Source organism: Falco biarmicus, chromosome 4 (genome assembly GCF_023638135.1).
Source record: "Falco biarmicus isolate bFalBia1 chromosome 4, bFalBia1.pri, whole genome shotgun sequence".
Taxonomy (NCBI): domain Eukaryota; kingdom Metazoa; phylum Chordata; class Aves; order Falconiformes; family Falconidae; genus Falco; species Falco biarmicus.
The window spans coordinates 86,760,919-86,781,466 of record NC_079291.1 but is presented as its reverse complement, the minus strand read 5'-3'; the positions used below and the strand labels follow the sequence as shown (position 1 = coordinate 86,781,466).

At 50.1% G+C, this 20,548-nt stretch overlaps 1 protein-coding gene across 1 annotated transcript in view; it reads left to right on the top strand.

The window, feature by feature from the left end:
• PKD1 (polycystin 1, transient receptor potential channel interacting) overlaps positions 1-20,548 on the top strand; it is a 98,948-nt gene that overhangs the window by 42,799 nt on the left and 35,601 nt on the right. Inside the window, exons 4-15 of the mRNA XM_056337682.1 lie at positions 1,260-1,429; positions 3,498-4,166; positions 4,471-4,654; positions 8,384-8,598; positions 9,664-9,776; positions 9,858-9,984; positions 10,909-11,186; positions 11,663-12,412; positions 13,515-13,646; positions 15,272-15,447; positions 15,898-16,031; positions 16,616-20,238. Of these exons, the coding sequence (XP_056193657.1) occupies positions 1,260-1,429; positions 3,498-4,166; positions 4,471-4,654; positions 8,384-8,598; positions 9,664-9,776; positions 9,858-9,984; positions 10,909-11,186; positions 11,663-12,412; positions 13,515-13,646; positions 15,272-15,447; positions 15,898-16,031; positions 16,616-20,238 (6,571 nt within the window). The remainder of the gene's footprint in view (positions 1-1,259; positions 1,430-3,497; positions 4,167-4,470; positions 4,655-8,383; positions 8,599-9,663; positions 9,777-9,857; positions 9,985-10,908; positions 11,187-11,662; positions 12,413-13,514; positions 13,647-15,271; positions 15,448-15,897; positions 16,032-16,615; positions 20,239-20,548) is intronic.

Below are 20,548 nucleotides of genomic sequence, written 5' to 3'. Positions count from 1 at the left end.
GTACCTAACCAAGCAGCTACCTTTTAGACTCTCAAGTTCTTCCTCAAGCTGTGTCCTGCTCCTGGGTCCTGTTGGTGCCCTTCAAGCCTTATCTCTTCCTAGAAATCGCTTCTGTCTCCTGGATACTTCCGACCTCTGCCACTACCTTCTTGGCTTCTCTGCTTCACTCCCACACCAGCCCTGCTGAGGTTCTTTGGCTGTGCTCTGGGTCACACTTACCGTTCCTGTTTGTATGGTCACACCTTGGGACTCTCTGGTCTAATAAAAAGGGCACTGACCTGCAACGCAGGAGGCGCTGACTGAGGTGTCTAAGTCACTTGAAGATGTTCTCCCTAAGTGATCCACGTTCTTAGGTTCATAGGTTTTTTACTGAAGTAATTAAAATCTGTGGTGTTAGGTGAAGCGAGCAGAAGCCACATTTCCGGGAGAGATACATGAAGTCACAGCACAGAATGGCAGTTCTGCATCTGAACGAGCCAAAGGATTAACCCCATGCAGTTGCTCTTGGCAAGCAAGAAAAAACCTCAGCCACACATTCTTCCTGAAGACATGACACAAAGGGCATTTTCAGCTCTGCATTTTTGCTTACAAGTGGCACCGAAAAGACACAAAGGATCCAGGCTAGGTCCGAGTGAGTCTGCGCCTGCTGAGGCTGGCTGGCAAAGTGGTGCTTTCAGGGTGAAAATCCTGGGTTCAGCCCCTGTGGCAGCCCAGCCCAGCTGGCGTCAGCTAAACAAACAGCTTTCCATCTCTGTCCTGTTCACAGCTGAATGCCGAAGGCTGTAATTTGGATCAAGCTTAGCTGCAATTAAAGTTTCCATCTTTTCATTAGGCTGCCACATGGAAAGATTATCATTGACTTTGCATTTCTTTTTTGACAGATCAATTTTATTCTCTTAGCTATTTTTTAATGGAGCTGTAAATAGTCTCCCTTAGCTGGAGAAGCTGCCATTACATCCAATGGCTGTTAGATGGCAGACTATTTTAAATATAAGATTGTGTCTGTAATTCGCTTCTAATTGCAACAATTATTTGTAGAGTTAAAAAAGTACTTGAAGTACTTGCCTAATTCTAGCCTCTAGAAAAATCACGTTAATTATTGCTTGATTCCCTATTCATTAACCCTCCTCGCAGTTCTTTCTGAAGCATTTCAGTGGAGTGGCACAGATGGGAACAGTGAGGGATCTGCACACTGCTGTAATTAACACCTAGCACATGTCAAATTAATGCCTGAATTTTGTCTGATCTCCCTGTTACAGAAACTTAAGTTGGAATCCATTTGTTTGTGACTGCAAACTTTCCTGGTTGCCCCATTGGGTGGAAGACAGACAAGTGAAAGTTATTCAGGCATCAGATACGAGATGCGCCCACCCCCCTGAGGTGGCAAACCTTTCCCTCTTTGATGTCTTGTTCGTCAATGCTACTTGCGGTAAGGAAACATTGTGGGCTGCCGTGGGAGAGATGCCTAAACCAGTGGAAACAATGGTCCCGAAGGCAGCTGGGGATCACATCTAGACCTCTTTAGACCTCAAGCCACCAGTTCTAATCTAATTAAGCAAATAATGGTAGCATATGACTGATGCCTTAAGGGTTGAGTTGGTCATACCAGGGCTGAGACCAACAGACTCATTACAGACCAAGCTTCAGGCAGCCATCAGATGACACTAGCTTCGTGACCTCTGGCCTTAGGCTTTTATTCTTTCAGTCTGACTTTAGGCAGTGATAATCTCACTGAAGTTGATGGGACTTGAGGACATGCTAAGTTGAATCTTTGCAGGTGACAGGGCTCCACATCGGGAGTGTTGAATGAACGCTGCCCCCATCTACAGCCCATCGCCTGCTCCGGGTGCTTTCTGACTGCCTTGGCTAGCAGAAAGGTTGGGCAGTGTTTAACAGGAGAGTGGGAAGGGGGAGCCCTAAGAAAACTTATCCTGCCTGGATGCTGAGCTACCTCTGAGTAACAGAGAGGAAGGGAGAGCGAATGCTCCCCCCAGCAGGCAGCAGGCATCTCCTTTAATACATGATGGGAAGGTGGAGTGATGAAGGCTGTGGGAGCCAGAGCTGGTGGGAGCCAGCTGAGCTGCCTGGTGAGGTGCAGTGCTCCCTGGGGCCAAAGCCCAGGTGGTGGTTGCTCCTCTTTCCTCAGCAAGGTTACCCCAGCCTTGCAGCACCTTGCAGGAATTATCAAGGAGACTAATACCGACACTGTTGTTCCCTTGATAATTAGTTGTTCCCCTCTTGAACTACTTTAAGTTAGTGTGGAAACAATAATGGGAGACTGTCTTCTCGGTAATTTAGTGTGATGGGAGTAAGCTGGGGACAGCCTGCCAGCTACTGACAGTTGTTACTGAGCAGCAGGGAACGAAGAAGTACAACCAGGCTGGTGTAAAAAAGCAAAGTAGTTCCCATGCCGTGGTCTTCCTCATGAGATTTTTCTTAAGAAAAGTGGCTCAATGTTTGCAGGAAGGCTGTGAAGAAACCCAGACAATTGGATGGATTTGATATGGGAAGATCACACAAGACTGGAGCTGTTGAGATGTTTGGGGGGAGATGTTGTAGCAACCAGCAGAAACAGAGGAGCAAACATGGCTCGGTTGCGTGGGCAGAATTGGAGAGGAGGCCAGGCAGTCCCAGCTGGGCTGCGGCTGTGCACATGGCGGAGGCCCTGCCTGTGTGTTTGTGGCAGGGAAACGTTGCTCCCCTTGCAAGGCAATGAGCAGGAAATAAAGTCCAGGGAATTAGCTGTTGCTCTGAGACCGGGGCTATTGTGGCTGCCATCGTACATGCCTGCATATCCATGCATATGTGTACTTGTGCTCACTGTAGCCAGGCACATGTTCCCATGAATGCATACATGTGCGTCCTTCTGCACCCCTTAGGTGCAGGCTGTGTGTGGCGTTGCCCTCTTTTCTAGCACCAGATATTGTCTGCAAGTCAGTGGGAAGCTCTTTGCTCTCCCCATGGAGGAAGATGGCTGCAGTGTCTGTCCAGCTCTGTCGTGGGCTTGGTGAAGAGTCCGATGGTGTTTCCCCCGTGCCCCATCTGCTCAAGTGTGTTTCCTTATAGACTTTTTGCTGGAAGTCCCAGGCAGCATGCAGTGAAACATCCTGCACCAGACCAAGCCAAGGTACAGCCAAGGGACAACCTTTTGTCTTGGTCTTACTTGGTGGCTAGTCCTGTGGGCTCCTTTGAGGGTCAGACTCAGTGGCTCCATGTCCCATAGGACTGTCAGGCTCTCTAAAGACCCATTTTATTTACTGAGTGTTGCTGCTCCATAAATCTGTGTGACCAGCTTGTAATTTCTGTCATCATTAATTAGCATAAAGAGTTTGGAAATTGTCGCTGAGGGATTAAAGGCTTCCCAGGCAAGTCTCAAAAAGGAAGTGCTGGGAGTAGGAGCTGCCCAGGAGAAGTCCATTCCCAGGAGTGTGGGGTGGCGTGTCTTGGAGGGTTTCACAGTGTCAGTTTGCAAGAGGATCTTCTGTTCTGTCCCCCAGGAGCTCAATACATAACGTGTCTGACAAGCAACCACACAGAAGGGACTGAATTTGTCATCCTCTTCACATCTGTTCACCCTGGGAACCTCACTGAGGAGACTTGCAGTGCCCTCTGTTATGCTGAAGATCAGGAATATGGAGGTTTCAGCACCCAGGAGCAGTGTTTGTGTGGTACTGCCCATGAAACAAACTCTTCCTACGGTTGTTTGCCATTTTGCACTGAGCATTTGTCCGGGCAGGCCTGTGGTGGCCCATCACTCGTCCCCTCTCCCTTCCAGGCACAGCTATCTGTGTCTTTCACAGGACTCCAGCCCCGGTACAGCCTACGCCAGGCCGTGCTCTTCAATGTCAGTATTCCCATTGCTGTCAGCACTTTACTGTGGGAATTTGGGGACCAGACAGAGGTTCTCAACACCACTGGAAATACAGCTGTCCACATGTATGCCTTACCTGGCCAGTACAATGTCACTGCCACCATCTCTGTGGGCACCAAGGTCTTATACGTGCAGGCAGAAATTGAGGTGGTGGCTTCACCCCAACAGTTAGAACTGCAGTGTCCTTCCTTGGTCAAGACTAATGAGAGCCTGGACATACGGATCCGCAACAGAGGTGGCACAGGCCTTGCAGTGTCGTACAGTATCACCGCAGAGGCTGGGGAGCTGGGCAGAGGTAAGCAGGGCTGGCTGGCTGGGTGCTGAGCAAGGGAGGGGTGGCAGTGGGTTCTGGGCCTTCCCTTTCCCTTCCTCCCTAACGAGGAGAAAGGGATGACTCCTCTGGGGCTCCCCTGACTGACCAGGCGGTGTTTTGCACTGTCCTAGGCCAGGAAGATGACTGCACAGGGTGCATTTCAACAGCAAAGGGGATTTATGGGCTTCAAGAAGGACGAGACATTCCTTCCTCACTCCCTGGATTGGGTTGGGGTGTGTGGTCCCATAGAAAGGACATCATGCGTGTATTCTTCTACCTGATGCAGCCGTTCACCCCCTGTGTCCCCCTGATGGCTTGGTTTTCCCGGGCAATAACCACTGCTATCAGCTGGTGGTGGAGAAGGCTGAGTGGCTGGAGGCCCAGCAGCACTGCCAGGAGCATGGCAACGGAGAGCTGGCTTTTGTGAGCAGCCCTGAGATCCAGAGCTTCTTGGTTGCTCATGTCATCAGGTAAGCGAGAAGGATAAGAGTTAAAATTTCCTAGGGATGAGTCTTCTGTTCCTGGGGTCACATTTGCAGAGGGTCTGGAGGGAGGGTCCTGCCGAGCCTGGTGGCAGCCAGCCAGGCTGGAGAGACACACGGGTCCAGGCTGAGTACGGGGAGATGGTAGGGATGAGGCTGGTGAACAAAGAGGAGGAATAAGCAGAGCTTGAGCCCTTGCTGAACTTGGCTCCTTTGCTTAAAGGCTGTGGAGGGAAGAAGGGGAACAGGGCAGAAAGGCTGGAAGTCAGAACTGGGAGTTGTGGGATTGCTTCTGGTGGGCATCTCCTACTCTACTTTGGTGCCTGTGTGTACATCTGAAATGGTGCAGGGTGGTGCAGGGTCAGGAGCAAATGGGGCTGGGCCAAGCAGACCTTCCACCTCAGAGTTCAGCAACATCTGCCCTCTGGGGCTGGGCGATGGAGAGGGTCTGTGCTTGTGTCCATGTGGCTGCCAAGCAGGGCCTGAGGGTGACCTTCCAACCAGCTCCCTCCATCAGCAGAATTACAGCTGGATTGCCCCACGTGTGACACTGGCGTTGAGCAGCCACTGTAGCAGAGCCCAAGCCAGTCCTGCAGTCCTGCCCCCGAGCTGGGATCCCACACCCTTCCAGACATGGCTGCAGCCTGAACCCAGACCCTTTCCACTCTTCTTTTGCATCCTGAGGAGGAGCAGCACTCCTCTCTGAGTGTCAGGCTCCAGCAACATCTGTTCCACCTCAGGACTTGGGCTTTATAAACAGAGAGCACTGAAAGTGTCAGCCTTTGATTAAATCTGCTCCTCTCAGAGCACTTTCTGCAACCAGCCATCTTGGAGAGAATGACCAGGAGAGCTTTCAGGGGCCTGATGGCTCTTGTCAGCGCTCCCAGATGCAGATATTGGAGATGGCCTCTTAATAAACATGGCCCAGAAAGCGCATGCAAAGGGAACAGCTGCGTGTGACGTAGGCTTTGAACAGTCCTGTTGAGGGTCTGACATCCCCTTCTTCCCAAACTTGTATCCTTGCCCTGTTCCTTTCACACTGGGATTTATCCTGAGATTGCAAACACGTGGTCCCTGCTCTGGGGAAGAGGAGTCTGTCCCTCTCTGGGGGTTAGGAGCTGGTCACTTGGTGCTCTGATTTATCAGGCATTGCGTGCAGGGCTTTTGATGGACTGCAGTGCAAGGAAATCATGAGACCTCAGAGGGGAATGAGCCGCCCAAGCTGTTTCCCAGCTGCTGCCCCATGTTGCTCTCCTCCCCAGCCCCCTTTATTTCATGTATTTATTTTATTAATCCATTCAGATAAACATGAATGAGGCAGTTCCAGGATGCGATTTCCCTGGTGATAAAAGACAAATCAGCCGAGCTGCAGGTTTTTGGAACATGCAGCCTCCATAGTTTCTTGTGGGAAAATGACAGAAGCAGAAATCTGTTTCCCATTAGAACATGCGACAGCGAGGACTGCTCTCTCCTCCCCTTCTCTCCTGCCGTTTGATGGCCTCCCCAGGAGCAGTATGTGCTGAGCTGGTCCCCTCCCCACCTCCAGAAGCTGAGTGCTCCAGCCCACACCCCTTCCAGGGGACCCCGCTTTCCCCTCTGCGGCAGCGCAGGCAGCCCCCCTCCTCTTCCAAGCCTCCTTCAGGCTTTGTTCTGCTCCAGGCAAGGCAGCATGGTCCATGGTCCTTCCTCAGAAGCAGAGGGGTGCTCACATCTTGCTTCAGAGAAGGATGTCTAGAGTTCTCTTCTTCCTCTCTGCAAGGTAATGGGCCAAGCAGTGGGGCAGGGGTGGGAAACAAGCCAGACACCCTTTTTCTTTTTCCCTTTTTTTTTTTTTTTTTTTTGATGACTTGCAGTTAGATCATAGCTGGAATTAGAACAGGAAAATCTCTATCGAGTTTTACTGGTGGCAGCAAACAGGCGGTTTCCTAGCCCATTCTCCCTAATCCCCTGCCAGTGGTTCGGGAGCAGAGCACAGTGGTTATTTATTTTTTAATCTTATTTGCAATGAAAACTACTGATTCACAGAACAGTTATTTTTGTTGTCGTTTTTCAGCATGACCTCATTAATCATTTCATCTGGCATGAGCCTAGTGGTGGAGAAACACCAATGATCTTCCTGGTCTGCTTTCTGCAGAGCAGTTGTACCACGCAGGGAGCACACTGGAGCAGAGGGGCAAGACGTAGCAGGACTGATAGCAGCCTGCAGGAGGGAGCATGGAGAAGAAGCTGGGGGCTTTGAAGGGTGCATGATGAGGCTGTTACCCACCCCCCAGAAGTTAATATGGAACAAATGCCTCACTTTCTGCTGGGTGCGATTAGAAACAGTTGTCCAGGCTGTTTGTGGCTATGAAAGACCACTCAGCACTTTCCACCAGAATCTCTGCTGGGATTCAGCCAGTTTCCAAATGTGGAAGGACATTTCGTCTTCCTAAAATGATCCTGGCAGTTTCTTGTGTATGTGGGGTTCATTGGCCTCTGCTGCTGGTGTTTTGTTCCCCCACGGCTGCTGCCTTTCAGGAGTAGCTGAGCATCTCCACACAGCTGCATCAAAGAGAACAGGAGCTCTCGTGCCTGGCACCATCCGAGGTTTAATCCTGCACTGGTGCCAGTTCCACTTGCAGTGGAGAATTGACTAGTGCCAAATTCCACAGATCTGCCCAGATGAAGCACAGATTTTCTAAAGGATGCAGCTTTTTCAGACAGTGTTTTGTATGACCATGCTGTTCCTCTTAAGTTATGACTCAATACAGGCTTAGAAGTGTCCATGAGGGTCATTTGGAGTGCAGTGCAGGCAGGCTGTTTTAACAGACTGCTCTCCTGAGAGGGGTCTGACGTTCAAGTCAACCTGCTGATACTCCTTAGTTTGCAGCTAGTCCCGCTTCTCTGTATTGTGTGGGGTTTACTCTTTACGCGGGAGAGCTGGTCTCAGCTTTTCCAGCCCCTGTGAGTGGCTGTTGACCCTCTGTACCCTCAGATAGCATAGTGATATTAATATATTAATACGAAGAAAGCAACTCCAGCTTGGGGAAGGAGATGTGCAGTTTTAGAGTCCTGGGAATTTCTGAACACACTAAAACCTTATGGTTCTCCTCTCCAGCCAGTGCCATCTCCTGACCCTGTTTCATTACCCTCACTGATGTCTTTGTACCAGTTGAGGCTGGTATGAATCAGTGTTCACCAGTATGTCACAAGCTCTGTGGTGCCGATGGAGCCTTTAACTTGTAAACTGAGCAAGTGAGACTGGCATTTTGGGAGTGGGGTGACTCAAGTTGTGGGACAGTGATCACCAAGCATCTGACTCAGCTGCACACAGTGGTCCCCTGAGCTGCTTCTCTCTCCCAGCTCCGCTGCACTGTGGTGTGTTGGTGTTGGTTGCTCTGTCTGGATCCTCTTGGCTCAGCTCTCCCCCCTGTTTGTCAAAGGGCAGGTGGCTTTCTGTAGCTCTTGGGACAGAGGTTTGAAGGGCTGGTAGACAGCAGGATGGTGTGCCATGAAAAAGCTGTTACTGAGGAGCCAGGTTCTCGTGGTGGAATGGATACTGAAATCCTTCAGTAACTACAAGGCTCTGTTAAATGCAGCCTGTGACACCCAGATGAAGCTGTTGTTGTTAAGATGATTATTTTTATAGAGAACCATAGATGGCATCAGTCCCAGATCTTTCTAATACTCATGATTTCCTGAAATCCACCCCCCCCCTCCTTCTTTTTCTGTTTGAAGGAGCCTCGATGTCTGGATTGGGTTCAATGATTTTGCAAGCACTGGAGCACAGCAAAGAGGTGAAGGATTTAACCTGGAGAGCTGTCAGAACTGGCTGCCAGGAGAACCACATCCATCAAATGCTGACCACTGTGTCCGGATGGGCCCAACAGGCCAGTGTAACACAGACCTGTGCATGGCCAAGCATAGCTACGTCTGCGAGTACAAGCCAAAAGGTGGGCTCTGCTTCGCTCCTGCTGTCTGCTGGCCTTGTGGGCAGGCAGGTGTCCTGCTCACTGGCATGTACCAAGGAAAAATAGAGCTGCTCTGGGGGGGTTGTCCAGAGCATCACCCTAGATCAAGTGGGACTGGCAACAACCACAATATTCCCAACAGAGGTTTGATTGATAAACTTTCAGAAACTTCTCTTAGCCCAAAGGGAGGAATTTGGCCCACTTTAATCTTTGCCATCAACAGAAGTAGAGAGGGAAGCAGAGCTCTGAGGCAGAGCTTTGGAAATAGCTTTTCTCTCTTATTTGACCAGTCTCTGCGGCTGCTAGGATCTGAGGCCACGGTGCTGCCTTGGTAACTCTTGCTGTCCTTCTGTGGCACCTTGTAGTCTGAGATGTTGGGGTCTTGTGAGATCATCAGGCCTCGGAGATCATTAGGCAAGGTTTTATGTCGTATGCTGTGCAGGTTTGTGTTTATGCAGCCTCCCAGATCTTCCCAAATGGTGTAGGGAGTAAAAAAGAGAAACAGAAAGGACATGAAATGTGGGAGAAGATTTAGGTAAGAAGGAAGAGCCATTGCTAGGAGGAGAGCTCGCTGGCCCTAGTAGGAGGGACAGCATCAGCTGTCTGAGTGCAGTCTGCAGAGCCTGACCTGGCTGTGAATGAGCCAGAGGTGTTTGCCTGGTGGAAACCAGCTGGTTTGGGCCACATTTCTCATGAAGTGCAGGTGGGGAGGGAGGATGGGGAGTACACCTTGTGCTCAAAAAATCATGGGATTTTGGAAGGGAGAAGTATTTGTAGAGTTCCTAGAAGTCAAAAATGCTGAGAATTGCAAATGCAGACATCACTTGTGCAGGATGAGAAAAATAAGAACACCTGTAAGAAGAAGAAGGAAACTATGGGATTACAGCAGCTACTTCTCCGGTAAAGCTGAAGTTACAGATTCCTGAGTGATCCAAGCCCTCTACAGCTTTGCTGGATGGTTTGAGCAAGCATGAGCAGGATGGGGGGAATAGCTTCAGGCTTTGCTGAGTCTCCTGAGCTTTGTTCACATATTTCCTTTGTAAACAGGAGTTCTCTTAAATGCCAAAAACTTCTTTGTGGGAGACCCTGTGTCAGACACACATGAGGCTGTGAAAAATGTGACAGAAGATGCGCTGTCAGCTCCATGGCAAGCTGTGGAGGTAAGAAGGGTTTGCTCATCCTGCTGCTGCAGAAGGTGCCCAGGAAAATGCAGGCAGGTGAGAGCCTTGCTTGTTTTGCAGGTGATGGTGTTCCCTGAGCTGGCATTCAGGCACGAGGGATATTTGACTGCCCTGGAGTTTGTAACACAGGATCTGCATCAGCCCGTTCAAGTGAGGTTCCAGGTGCATAGACCGATAGATGGAGAAGGTGAGGCATCTCCTCTCAACACTTGTGATATTGTTAGAGCTGACACCATCAGAGCCATGGCAGGCTAAGTGTGTGTGGCCTTCTTGTGGCCCCTCTGTCTTCAAAGGTTCAGACATGTGGTTCCATTTTTTGAGGACACTACAGTGCAAAATCTGCAGGTATGGTTGGACATCCTGAGATGTCCAAGTGCTTGTCCTGGAGAAATTGATAGAGGGAGAAACTTGTCTTAGTGTGTGAAGAAAATGTGGGTGTAAGGAACATATGTAGAAGTGAGTTAATCTTCTGAGCTATACTTTAATACTTTGGGAAGACATGACATGTCAAATGTTGGGAATGTGTTTTGGTCCATCTAGTCCCACAGGTTAACAAGGAAGAACATTTTAGTGAGCCCAATTCTTCCTGGTAGACGAGATAATCTAATAAGCCTTTTATTCCTTGTACAACAGCTCAATAGTCACAGTTTTGGCAACAGTTAATTTTGCAGCAAAATGTTTGCTATTGCCATAGGGTTGGCTGGTTGCAAAAGGATATTTTTTGACACTGAAAAGCTGATACTTTGACATGGAAACTTTAACTTAAGAAAAGTTGCTTAATGTGTTTTCAGTGTCAAAGCCAGCTCTACTTTTGTTTGGTCTTGCTTTGGCTTGAACATAGATCTCTTTTAGATTGCATATTGGTGTGTTCTCACTGGAAAAGAGGCTAACTTTGTTTTTAATGACCTTCATGCCTTTGTGAACCTTTGCAGTAAAACAAGGACACTTGTCTTATATAGCACCATGATGTGTTGCAGTTGCAGCTTTTACTAAGAGTGGAGCCATCATCAGTCAAAGTGGGAAAAAATGGGGAATTTGGAGCAAGGGACAAGTGCGCTAGAAGTGTTACTTGTCAGAATGTGATTGTTGCTTTCTCTTTCACTTCTTGCAGGCTACCAGGAGGAAAAAAATGCTACAGAACCATTCTACACTTCTCAGGATGATGGGAACTGGACACTATTTGAATGTCCTCCTGGTTTCCAGTGGTGTCATTTGACTAATTTGTGCTCATCGCTAAACAACTGCTGCAACGCAACTGAGTGTGCCAACAGTTCTCTTGCCAGCAGCTCTACCCCCGTTTCCCTTCAGCACAGTGAAAGCCAGCTCAGCTATGAACTCATCGAGGAGTTTCTCTTTACAATACCAGCTGGCCCTTCTTCCCGGTATCTGGTCAGTGTTTATTAGCTGCTATAACCAGTGCGTAGGTGGGGCAGTTTTCTCCTGAGTGCTTTCGGTAAATAAAGAATTGTTCCCAATTTTCAGATGGAGATGCCAAAGTCCATTCAAATGAAGTGACTTGCCCAGCGTCACACGTGCCACCGCTTTCAATCTTCCCTGCTCTAAGCCATGGACTCCCGACAGTAACCTGTTGCAATAGCATAGCTGGTCAAAAGGCTGCGCAGATTTCCTGGGCTGTTCCCGTTGCACTTATGCAGTGGGGATAGAGCATAAGGCTGGCTTCTGTGTTAGCGCATTTAATTCAGAGTGACCAATGGTGAAATGTCTCCCTGTGCTGTGTTTGCATCTGCAGCTTCCAAGTTGGTTTCCACTTGGCAGTAAATCCAGCTGTCTTGCCCAGGCAATAGTTGGGTGCTGAGTGCTCTTGATTTGAGGCATTAATCCAAAAATGTCTCCTCTCTCTGCAGGTCACGTTCAGAAAAGAAAATATATTTGTCAGGTCTGAGGATGTCTTCAGTATCCAGCACAATGCAGGCTTGGGCTTACTCCTCCAGTGCCAACCAAGTACCACATCCCCTTACAGAACCAACGTCTTAAGCATAAACTCTTCGGAGTCGGCACTTGGCTTGTCTGACGGCTTCATCGGTGCCACCTGGATGAACAACACTGTTTGTTCTCTCCGAGTTTGGTACGCTGAGGAGCAGCTGGTCCCGGTGATCAGCTCCCACAACACGGGGCTGGAGCATCCAGGTCGCTACACGGTCAGAGCCAGCGTGGACAACGGGGTCTTCAGCACCAATCTGTCCTGCAGTTTCTGGGTGGCTTCCCAGGTGTCAGGCCTGCGTGTCATCCACCCCGCTCCTCAGGGCGGCAGGGTCTACCTACCATCCAACCACACTACCCTGGTCATCAAACTCTCCTCAGGGGTGAATGCAACAGCTAGCTGGCTGGGAGACAACCGCACCTTCCCCTTCGAGGGGTCCTGCCCAGCGGCTGTGGCCCTGCTGACAGCAGACTGTGCCAGGGAGACCAATGACACCTGGTTTGCAGTGGTCAGCCTGAGCGGCCTCAGGGAGGGGATGAGCACCCACACGCTGGTTGCAGAGAACACTGTGAGCTCGCAGAACATCACTGTCACAGTGAAAGTGGAGGAGCCTATCCGTGGGCTGCGGGCCACCCCTGACCCTGAGAGCAGAGTCCTGCTAAATACACGAGTGGTGAGTGATTACTGCTGCTTTTAATTTGTCAGTAGCATTTTTAGCTTTTAAGACTAAGGTGGTGTGTTTGGCTCATGAGGAGGGCAGGGGCTCAGCTCCACGCTGGTTGGGTGTAGCTCTGCTTGCTGCTAAGCGCCAGCTCCCAGGCCATGCAGACAGCGCCGCTGCAGGCAGAGGCATGTGGCAGAAAGCACTGGTGCTCTCCAGCAGGAAGACAGCTCAGCTGTACATTCACTTGGGTTCCCTTAGAGGTAAGGCAGTACCTCCTGTGAGGTGGGTACTGCCTTTCCAGTTCCACAGAAAACTGGAGGCATTATAAAAAGCCAGTATTTACCTTCTTTTGACTTGTCAAGGTAGTTATTCCTTTAGGTGTTAAGATTTGCTCTACTAAATCCTTACATCAGCTAGCTGAAGCTATAAAAATGTTTCATCCATCTGTCAAAGTCTTGGAGTTACTCTGGTGTTTGCAGTCTTTTTTTCCTCCAATCCCCTGTCCCCAGAGCTACAGCTGAGCCCTAGAAACCTGTTCAATAACTGCCCCTTGGTATCTGTGAATGCTCTGTTCAACCTCTGGCTGCTTACGGCAGAACCCTATGCCTGCAATGCCTGATGGTCTCACCCTTCCTGGCTGCCACGGTCTGCTCAGGAGGCACTGTAGGAGTGAGGAGGGAGACTATCCTGTCCAGTGCAGTTCAACCATTTTAGCCTTTGGGTCAGGCACCGTCAAGGGATGAGGGTCAGAGACTCATCTTACAGGTGTAGCTAAAGCTGAGTTGTTTCTGCAAAGATATGGGAAAGTTTTTTAGCCAGCAAGAAAGAGACCTGATCACAAGAGCAGAGCACTAGGATGTGGGGGCAGGCAGTATGTGTTCTGCCCCCTGCTCTGCTGTTATTTATGGAGTCAGAGTCTGCATTTCTTTATCAGCAGCAAAGCCACAGATGATCTTGCACCTCTGTGTCATGCTTTGAGGGCAGTGTCTTACAGGTGTGTGATGCCTCCCAGTCTGGCTCTGCTCCTTCTCCAGTTCAGCTGGAGGTCTCCTGGGAACTGCTGTGCATGCTTTTCTCTTGCACTAGTATAAAATGTTCTCATGCCTTTCAGAGCTACATCCCTGTGATGGAAGCTGGGTCAGATGTGACTTTCCGATGGACAGTAGATGATAAGCCATCTTTCACTTTTTACAATGTTGTCTTCAATGTTATCTACCAAAGCCCAGCTGTGTACAAGCTTTCGGTAAGCCAAGGCCTTTCCCATAATACCATTTCAATCCTGGGTTTCCATCTCGTCCCGCAAACTAAGCAGGAAAAGCAGCAGGGAGAGGAGAAGGCAGAGATGAGTTGAGAAGGTTTTCACCTAACAAGCTCGCCTACTATTTCTCACTGAGCTGCTCTTGCAAATGCAATAGTAAGTTTCTTCCTATTCTTCCATTACAGCTGACTTTGCTGTCTTCCTCGTCTTTACTTTCTCCTCTTTTCTCCATGTTCTCCTTTCTGTTCATGGAGTGTCTGTTCTTACTCCTCCCCAACAGGAATGAAGCAGGGAGCCCTGTTGCAGGGTGCCAGCCACTGCTTTGGCAGGCAGGAGACATGAATTCAGGCAGAGGCAGGATGCAAATGTAAGACTTTCATAGGCAGCACAGAGCTTCTGCCACAAGCTCTTCTGGTCTCTGTCCTGTTCTCTCTGTGCTGGTGCAGGCTGGAACACTGGGCTTTGTCATGACCCAGAGGAATGATAGAGCAGAGAGTCTGGGCAGAGGGAGGTATCTGTTGTGGAACAGGAGTTTATCCCTGGCCAGAACATCCTTCTGTGTCATGCCCTGTACTGCCACGCAGAGTCCTGGTCTGGCTCCAAGCTGCTTGATCCGTTAGCAGGGTAACTGCTGGCTTCCTGAAGAGACACCAGCTCTGGCTCTGAGGGCATGCTAGCACTAATCTGCTTGGTGCAGCACTATGCTGAGTAGCACTGATTTGCTGGGTGAAGCACTCTGCTGACAAGCCTGGATTGCTTTCACTTACAGAGCTGACAAGGTGGCATTAGGCTAGGGTCTGCTGGATTCAGTGGAACAGACCCACAGAAGCCAAGACATGAACTTCTTTTATCTGTTGGGGTGGGAGGTCTCTGCTCAACTGGGTTTGAAGGATCCTTTCTGTCAGCAGCTCAGCTCTCCTGCAGGCGAGGAGATGGCAAGATGCTTCATTATTAGGTGCCTTGTCAGTGTTAAATGCCTATATAACCTTGAGGATCCTGTTCTACTTCTGTCATGTCTCTTCAGTCTCTTGCCTCCCTTTCCCTCCTCTGCCCAACTTTGCTTTCCCTCTCTGTGCCCACTGCACCCAGGACGCTGGAGCTGCACTTGGCGTGCTTTTGTGAGTTTCTCCCATCCCCGCTCTCTGTGCTTGGAGGCACTCATCCACCACTGTCCTGTGGAAACTGGGTGGCTCTTGCCCCCTCGGTGGCAGCAAGTGCCTGGGCTCAGCAGCTGGGGACTGTGCAGGGCACCTCAGAGCAGGCAAAAGGGTAACTAGCAAGTTCAGAGCCAGAGGAGTCCCCACATGAGAAGATCTTCTCTTGTCCTCTTGCTGTAGAACCAGTCAGTCTTGGACTGACTTTAGTAGTGAAGATGTGGTGGTTCCAGCAAGAGGTGGCTTCACCAGGTAGGTGACCTTCCAGTCCATGCTGCTTTCCAGTGCCATTCAGGCTGTTGCCCCTGTCTCACTGTCCCACAGGCCGCTCTTCTCTGACCTTACCTGCTCGCCTGCCTGGTGGGACCTCTTCAGTACAGTGAAGCCCCACTCTCAGGAGAGGGCAGCAGGGAAGGGTGATCCCAGATGCATTCTTTGTCCCACTGTCCTTCCCAGCTCACCGCCTCCAACCACGTCAGTAACTTTACGGTCAATTACAATGTCACGGTGGAGATGATGAATAAGATGAAGAACCTGACTGTGTTGGGTGTCCTGCCAGTCCTCCCGCAGAACAGCACCGTGGAGCTTACAGCAAGAGTTCAGGTTGATTCAGCTGTGGATGCTCTTTTCCTGTGAGTCCTTTGCAAGTTGCCCAAACTTAGGATCTTACTATGCATAGCTTACCAGTCTTGCCTGCACTGTTTCTCTTCCCAGGGCCAGCTGATGTCAAATGGCCCATTTCTCCGCTGCTGTCTAGTTAATTTGAAATCTCTGCAAGCGTGGTTCAGTCACACTGGCTGGGACCTATAGTTGAGGCTGAAATACTTTTCTTTTAAAGGATTGCAACATTGCTTTAATACTGGGTTCTTCCTCTTCTTACTTGTGCTGTACTCCTCTCACAGCAACAGTTCTGCAGCACTGGGCTCAGCTACTGCTCTGATACTTGGCATTACACTGCCTGTGGTTTTTCTGGAAACCCCAGGCCTGAGCCTGAAAGACAGTGCTAGGCCAGGCCAGTGTTCCTCTGGGATTTCCATGAGTTTCCTGCTGTGCTGTGTAACACGGTTTGCATGTTTCTCCAGGTGGGATTTTGGAGATGGTGTCCAGAAGACATACCTGTTCCAACCTCCCTACAACAAGTCTTTCCTTGTTCCTGATCCCAGTGTGCATGAGGTTGTAATTGAGCACAACGTTTCACACGTCTATCAAGACCCAGGTATGCTCAGGACAGTTCTTTGGGGAAGAAGGGGCTCAGATATTTTACTTGCAAGGGGGCTATAATACACCTTCAAATAAAACAATGGCTTGAAAGTCATTACCTCGTTCCTGAGCAAACAGCCAGAGTGACTGGGAGTCTCCAGCAATTGCCATCCTCTGTAACTGTTTCCAGGAGAGGTTTGTCCATGTTGTAAGAAGCAAGACCACCACACACAGTCCCCTTTTTGGGCAGTCACAGCAGACAGACGAGTGGCAAGTGAGCTCTGTGCTGATGGGAGAGGGTAGGGAGCGCTACTGTGGGCAGCAGGATGGGGGTCTGTTTTGTGAGCAAACAGAAAAAAAATCTTTTCTCCATATCTGTCAGACTGGCTTCTTACTTGGTGTTTGGTCCTCACATGGATGGCCTGGGTGTAATTCCTGCTTGTCCTGGAGCAGAGGAGCGAAGCCCAGGGTGTGCACAGTGCAGAAGCAGAGTATCTCCCTGCAGTCCCCATCCTGCTTCCCACACTGCTGCAGCACTGAGCAAGTTGTTGCGCAAGCGTGTCCTCACCACTGGTCTTTTTCTGCTCTCTTCCAATGCAGGAGAGTATGCCTTGGTGGTTGTCGTGTCAAACCAGTTTGAGAACCTCACCCACTTGACCCCAGTTCACATCCACAGTTACCTGACTGATGTGAAGATGGAAGCAGAGGAGGATGTTTTAGTTGTGAACTGTCCGGTCACCTTCAGAGCTGATCCATTGCCATCTCCTTATGGCGTCGTGTACACCTGGGACTTCGGGGATGGGTCCTTGCTGTTCACAGAGAGCCAGTCTACAGTGACATACAGCTACCCCAGAAGAGGGGTGTACAACATCACTGTGACTGCCAACAATACCATAAGCAGCGTGGAGACAGTTGAGCACTACCAAGTGTTTGAAGAGATAACTGGGCTTCATGTTTCTGCAGATGAGGCAGCAGAGCTGGGAGCATCTGTGACCCTTAATGCTTCCGTGCAGACGGGGGACAGCATCACCTGGATATTCGATATGGGGGACGGGACGGTGCTGAGGACTCAAGTGCCAGTGGTAGAACACGTGTATGTAAAGGACATCAACTGCACCGTGAATGTGACAGCTGTGAATCCTGTGAACTCTGTCTCCCAAACTGTGCCCGTTAGGATATTTGTCCTGGAAGTACTCAAAATAGAGCCTACTTCTTGCATCCTTGAGCACCCGGACGTGCAGCTGACTGCATATGTGACAGGAAATCCTGATGAATACATCTTTGATTGGACTTTTGGAGATGGCTCGTCCAATGTCACAATCAGTGGGGACCCTGTGGTGATGCACAACTTCACCCGCAGTGGGACATTCCCCCTCTCCCTGACTCTCTCAAGCAGGTTTAACAAGGCTCACTATTTCACCAGCGTCTGTGTGGAGCCAGAGATTGTCAATGTCACACTTCTCCCTTCCAAGCAGTTTGTGAGGCTTGGTGAAGAGAGCAGCTTCCAGGTCAGTGCCGTGCCTCTCTACCAGTACCGCTACCGCTGGGATTTCGGGACCAATGAGTCCACTAGATCGAGTGGGACTGAAGTGACCTACACCTACAAGAACACAGGGGTCTTCCTGGTCACAGTGACTGTCTCCAACAATGTCTCTTTCAACAACGACACAGCGTTTGTGGAAGTCCAGGAACCGGTTGGGGTAGCAAAGATTGAATATAACGGGACAAGTGTTTTGGAGCTGAACCAGATCTACCTGTTCTCTGCCAGCATGAATGGAACCAAAGTGAGTTACTGTTGGGACTTTGGAGATGGCACTACCCAGCCCGGGCAAATCGCCGCCCACTCCTACAACAACACGGGCCATTACACTATTAGTGTGGTGGGCCGGAATGATGTGAGCTTTAATGAGACCGTCATTGATGTCACAGTGAAACGGCGGCTCCAGGGGCTGACCATCAATGCCAGCAGGACAGTGGTGCCGTTAAATGGTTCAGTGAGTTTTGTAGCCACACTTGTAGCTGGCAGTGCCATCCGCTACTCGTGGATCCTCTGTGATCGGTGCACTCCTATCCAAGGCTCGTCCACAATTTCCTACACTTTCCGGTCCGTGGGCACATTCAATGTCATTGTGACAGCAGAGAACAAGATCAGTTCGTTGCAGGACAGCATCTATGTCTACGTCCTGGAACAGATTGAGGGCCTGCAGGTGGCTAGCAGTGACCTGGTAGAGGACATCTATTTCCCAACGAACAAAACACTCCATTTGCAGGCAGTGGTGAGAGAGGGAACAAACATCTCTTACAGCTGGGTAGCCCAAAGGGATGGCAATGCTGTGCAGACCTTCACTGGGAAAACCTTCTCCTTGGTTGTCCTAGAAGCTGGAAACTACACTGTCTATCTGAAAGCCACTAATATGCTGGGATGTGCAACTGCTAACAGGACACTGGAGTTCATTGAAAGCATTGGTCTTTTAAAGCCTTGTGCCTTCCCCAACCCAGTTGCTATTAATGCCTCTGTTAACATAAGTACCACCATAACCAGTGGCACTGGCATCACGTACATTTGGTACCTAGAGGATGGCTTCTCTCCTGTTACTTCTGAACCCTTTATTATACACTCCTTCCAAAGCCCTGGAGTGATAGAGGTCATCGTTGAAGCAGAAAACAAGCTGAATTCAACCAATGCAACAATTCCTATCTGTGTAGAGGAGGTCATAGAGGGGCTGAGTATAGGGACTGCAGAACTGGACTGTAGATACGTCTCATCCGGCTCCACAGTGGTCTTTGAGGGGGAGCTGCAGAAAGGGACTGAAGTGACATGGCTTTGGGAGGTGCCAAATGGAACGCTGACTGGCCAGTCTGTGGCAGTCATGTTCCCCACAGCAGGGTTTTATACAGTCTATCTGAATGCATCAAATGACATCAGCTGGGCTCTGGCCAGCAGGAATATCTCAGTGCTGGACAGGATTCAAGGACTGGAAGTTCTTGCTAGCAAGAAGGTGGTGGAGCCAGGGGAACAGGTCACCTTTGTGATCAGGATGTTGTCAGGTACCTCTGTGAGTTACTTGGTGAGCATAAGTGGGGACTACTCTGTGGTGCTCAATGGGTCCAGGTACACGCATGAGTTCACCAAGAGTGGCGATTACTTGGTAACTGTGACAGTGCAGAACCAAATCAGCATCGCACATGCCCAAGTGCTCATCTCTGTCCTGGAGGCCATCCGTGATGTCAGGCTCCTGAACTGCTGTGAGGAAGGCATACCCACAGGCACGGAGAAGAGCTTCCATGCCCAGGTGGGGAGTGGCTCCCGTGTGGCATTCTCATGGCAGTTCTCCCTGTGGAAAGAGAAAGGACGATCTGTGGTCACTGTGTCAGGAGAGAGTGTTTCCTACACTCCAGAAGCTGCAGGGCTGCTTGAGATTCACCTCAATGCCTTCAATGACTTGGGAGGTATCAATATCACCAGAACCATCCAAGTCCAAGACCCAATAGTCCAAGTCTCCCTCACTGCCTCCAATGCCTTTGTCAACAGGACAGCACTGTTTGAAGCAGCAGTGGTGCCCAGCAGCAGGAGTGTTGAGTTCTTGTGGACCTTTGGGGATGGCTCTTCCACTCAAATGACCAGGGTTGCAGTGGCCAACTATTCTTACGTGAGCCCTGGGGATTACCTGGTGGAGGTGAATGCCACCAATCTCATCAGCTTCTTCATAGCCCACCTCACTGTCACTGTCAAAGTCCTGGAGTGTGAGGAGCCAGAGGTGGAGTTAGCCTTGCCCCCTCAAGTAGTCATGAAGCGGTCCCAGAGGAACTACCTAGAGGCACAGATTGACCTCCGAGGATGCATCAAGTACCAGACAGAGCACCTGTGGGAGATCTACCAAGCACCCAGCTGCATGAACTTGGATGACTCCAGCAGGATCCGTCTGCCAAATGTTGATGTGAACAGGCCCCAGCTAGTTATACCAAAGCTTGCCCTGGAAGTTGGGAATTACTGCTTCATTTTTATTGTCTCCTTTGGAGACACCCCACTGTCCAAAAGCATCTTTGCCAATGTGACTGTGATACCGAGTAAGCTGGTCCCAATCATTGATGGGGGGTCATACCGTGTATGGTCCAACACTCAGGACTTAATCTTGGATGGGGAGAAGTCCTATGACCCAAACTTGGATGACGGTGAACAGACTCCGTTGTTATACGATTGGTCTTGTACATTCTCCTCCAAGGTAAGAACAGTTTTGCACAGCCAGAGAGGGTTTGGGAGCCACACAGCAGCTCCGCTACAAACATATGTCTGGGTTCAAATGGTACTGGGGGAAGCTTTTGTGAGCATCTTTAACAAAGCTGCTCTGGAAGGAGGGTTGCAAAGGTTTCCCATTTCCCAGCTCAGGATGGTGGTACAAAAATTGCTGTGAGGAGCTGTGCAGTGCAGCCTGCTGCAGCCCAGTGCTGCAGTGTCCTTTGCACGGCAGAAGTGTTGGCACTGGCAGCTGAGGCATCTGCGTCGCCGCTGCCTCTGCACTTGGCCTCTGGTTC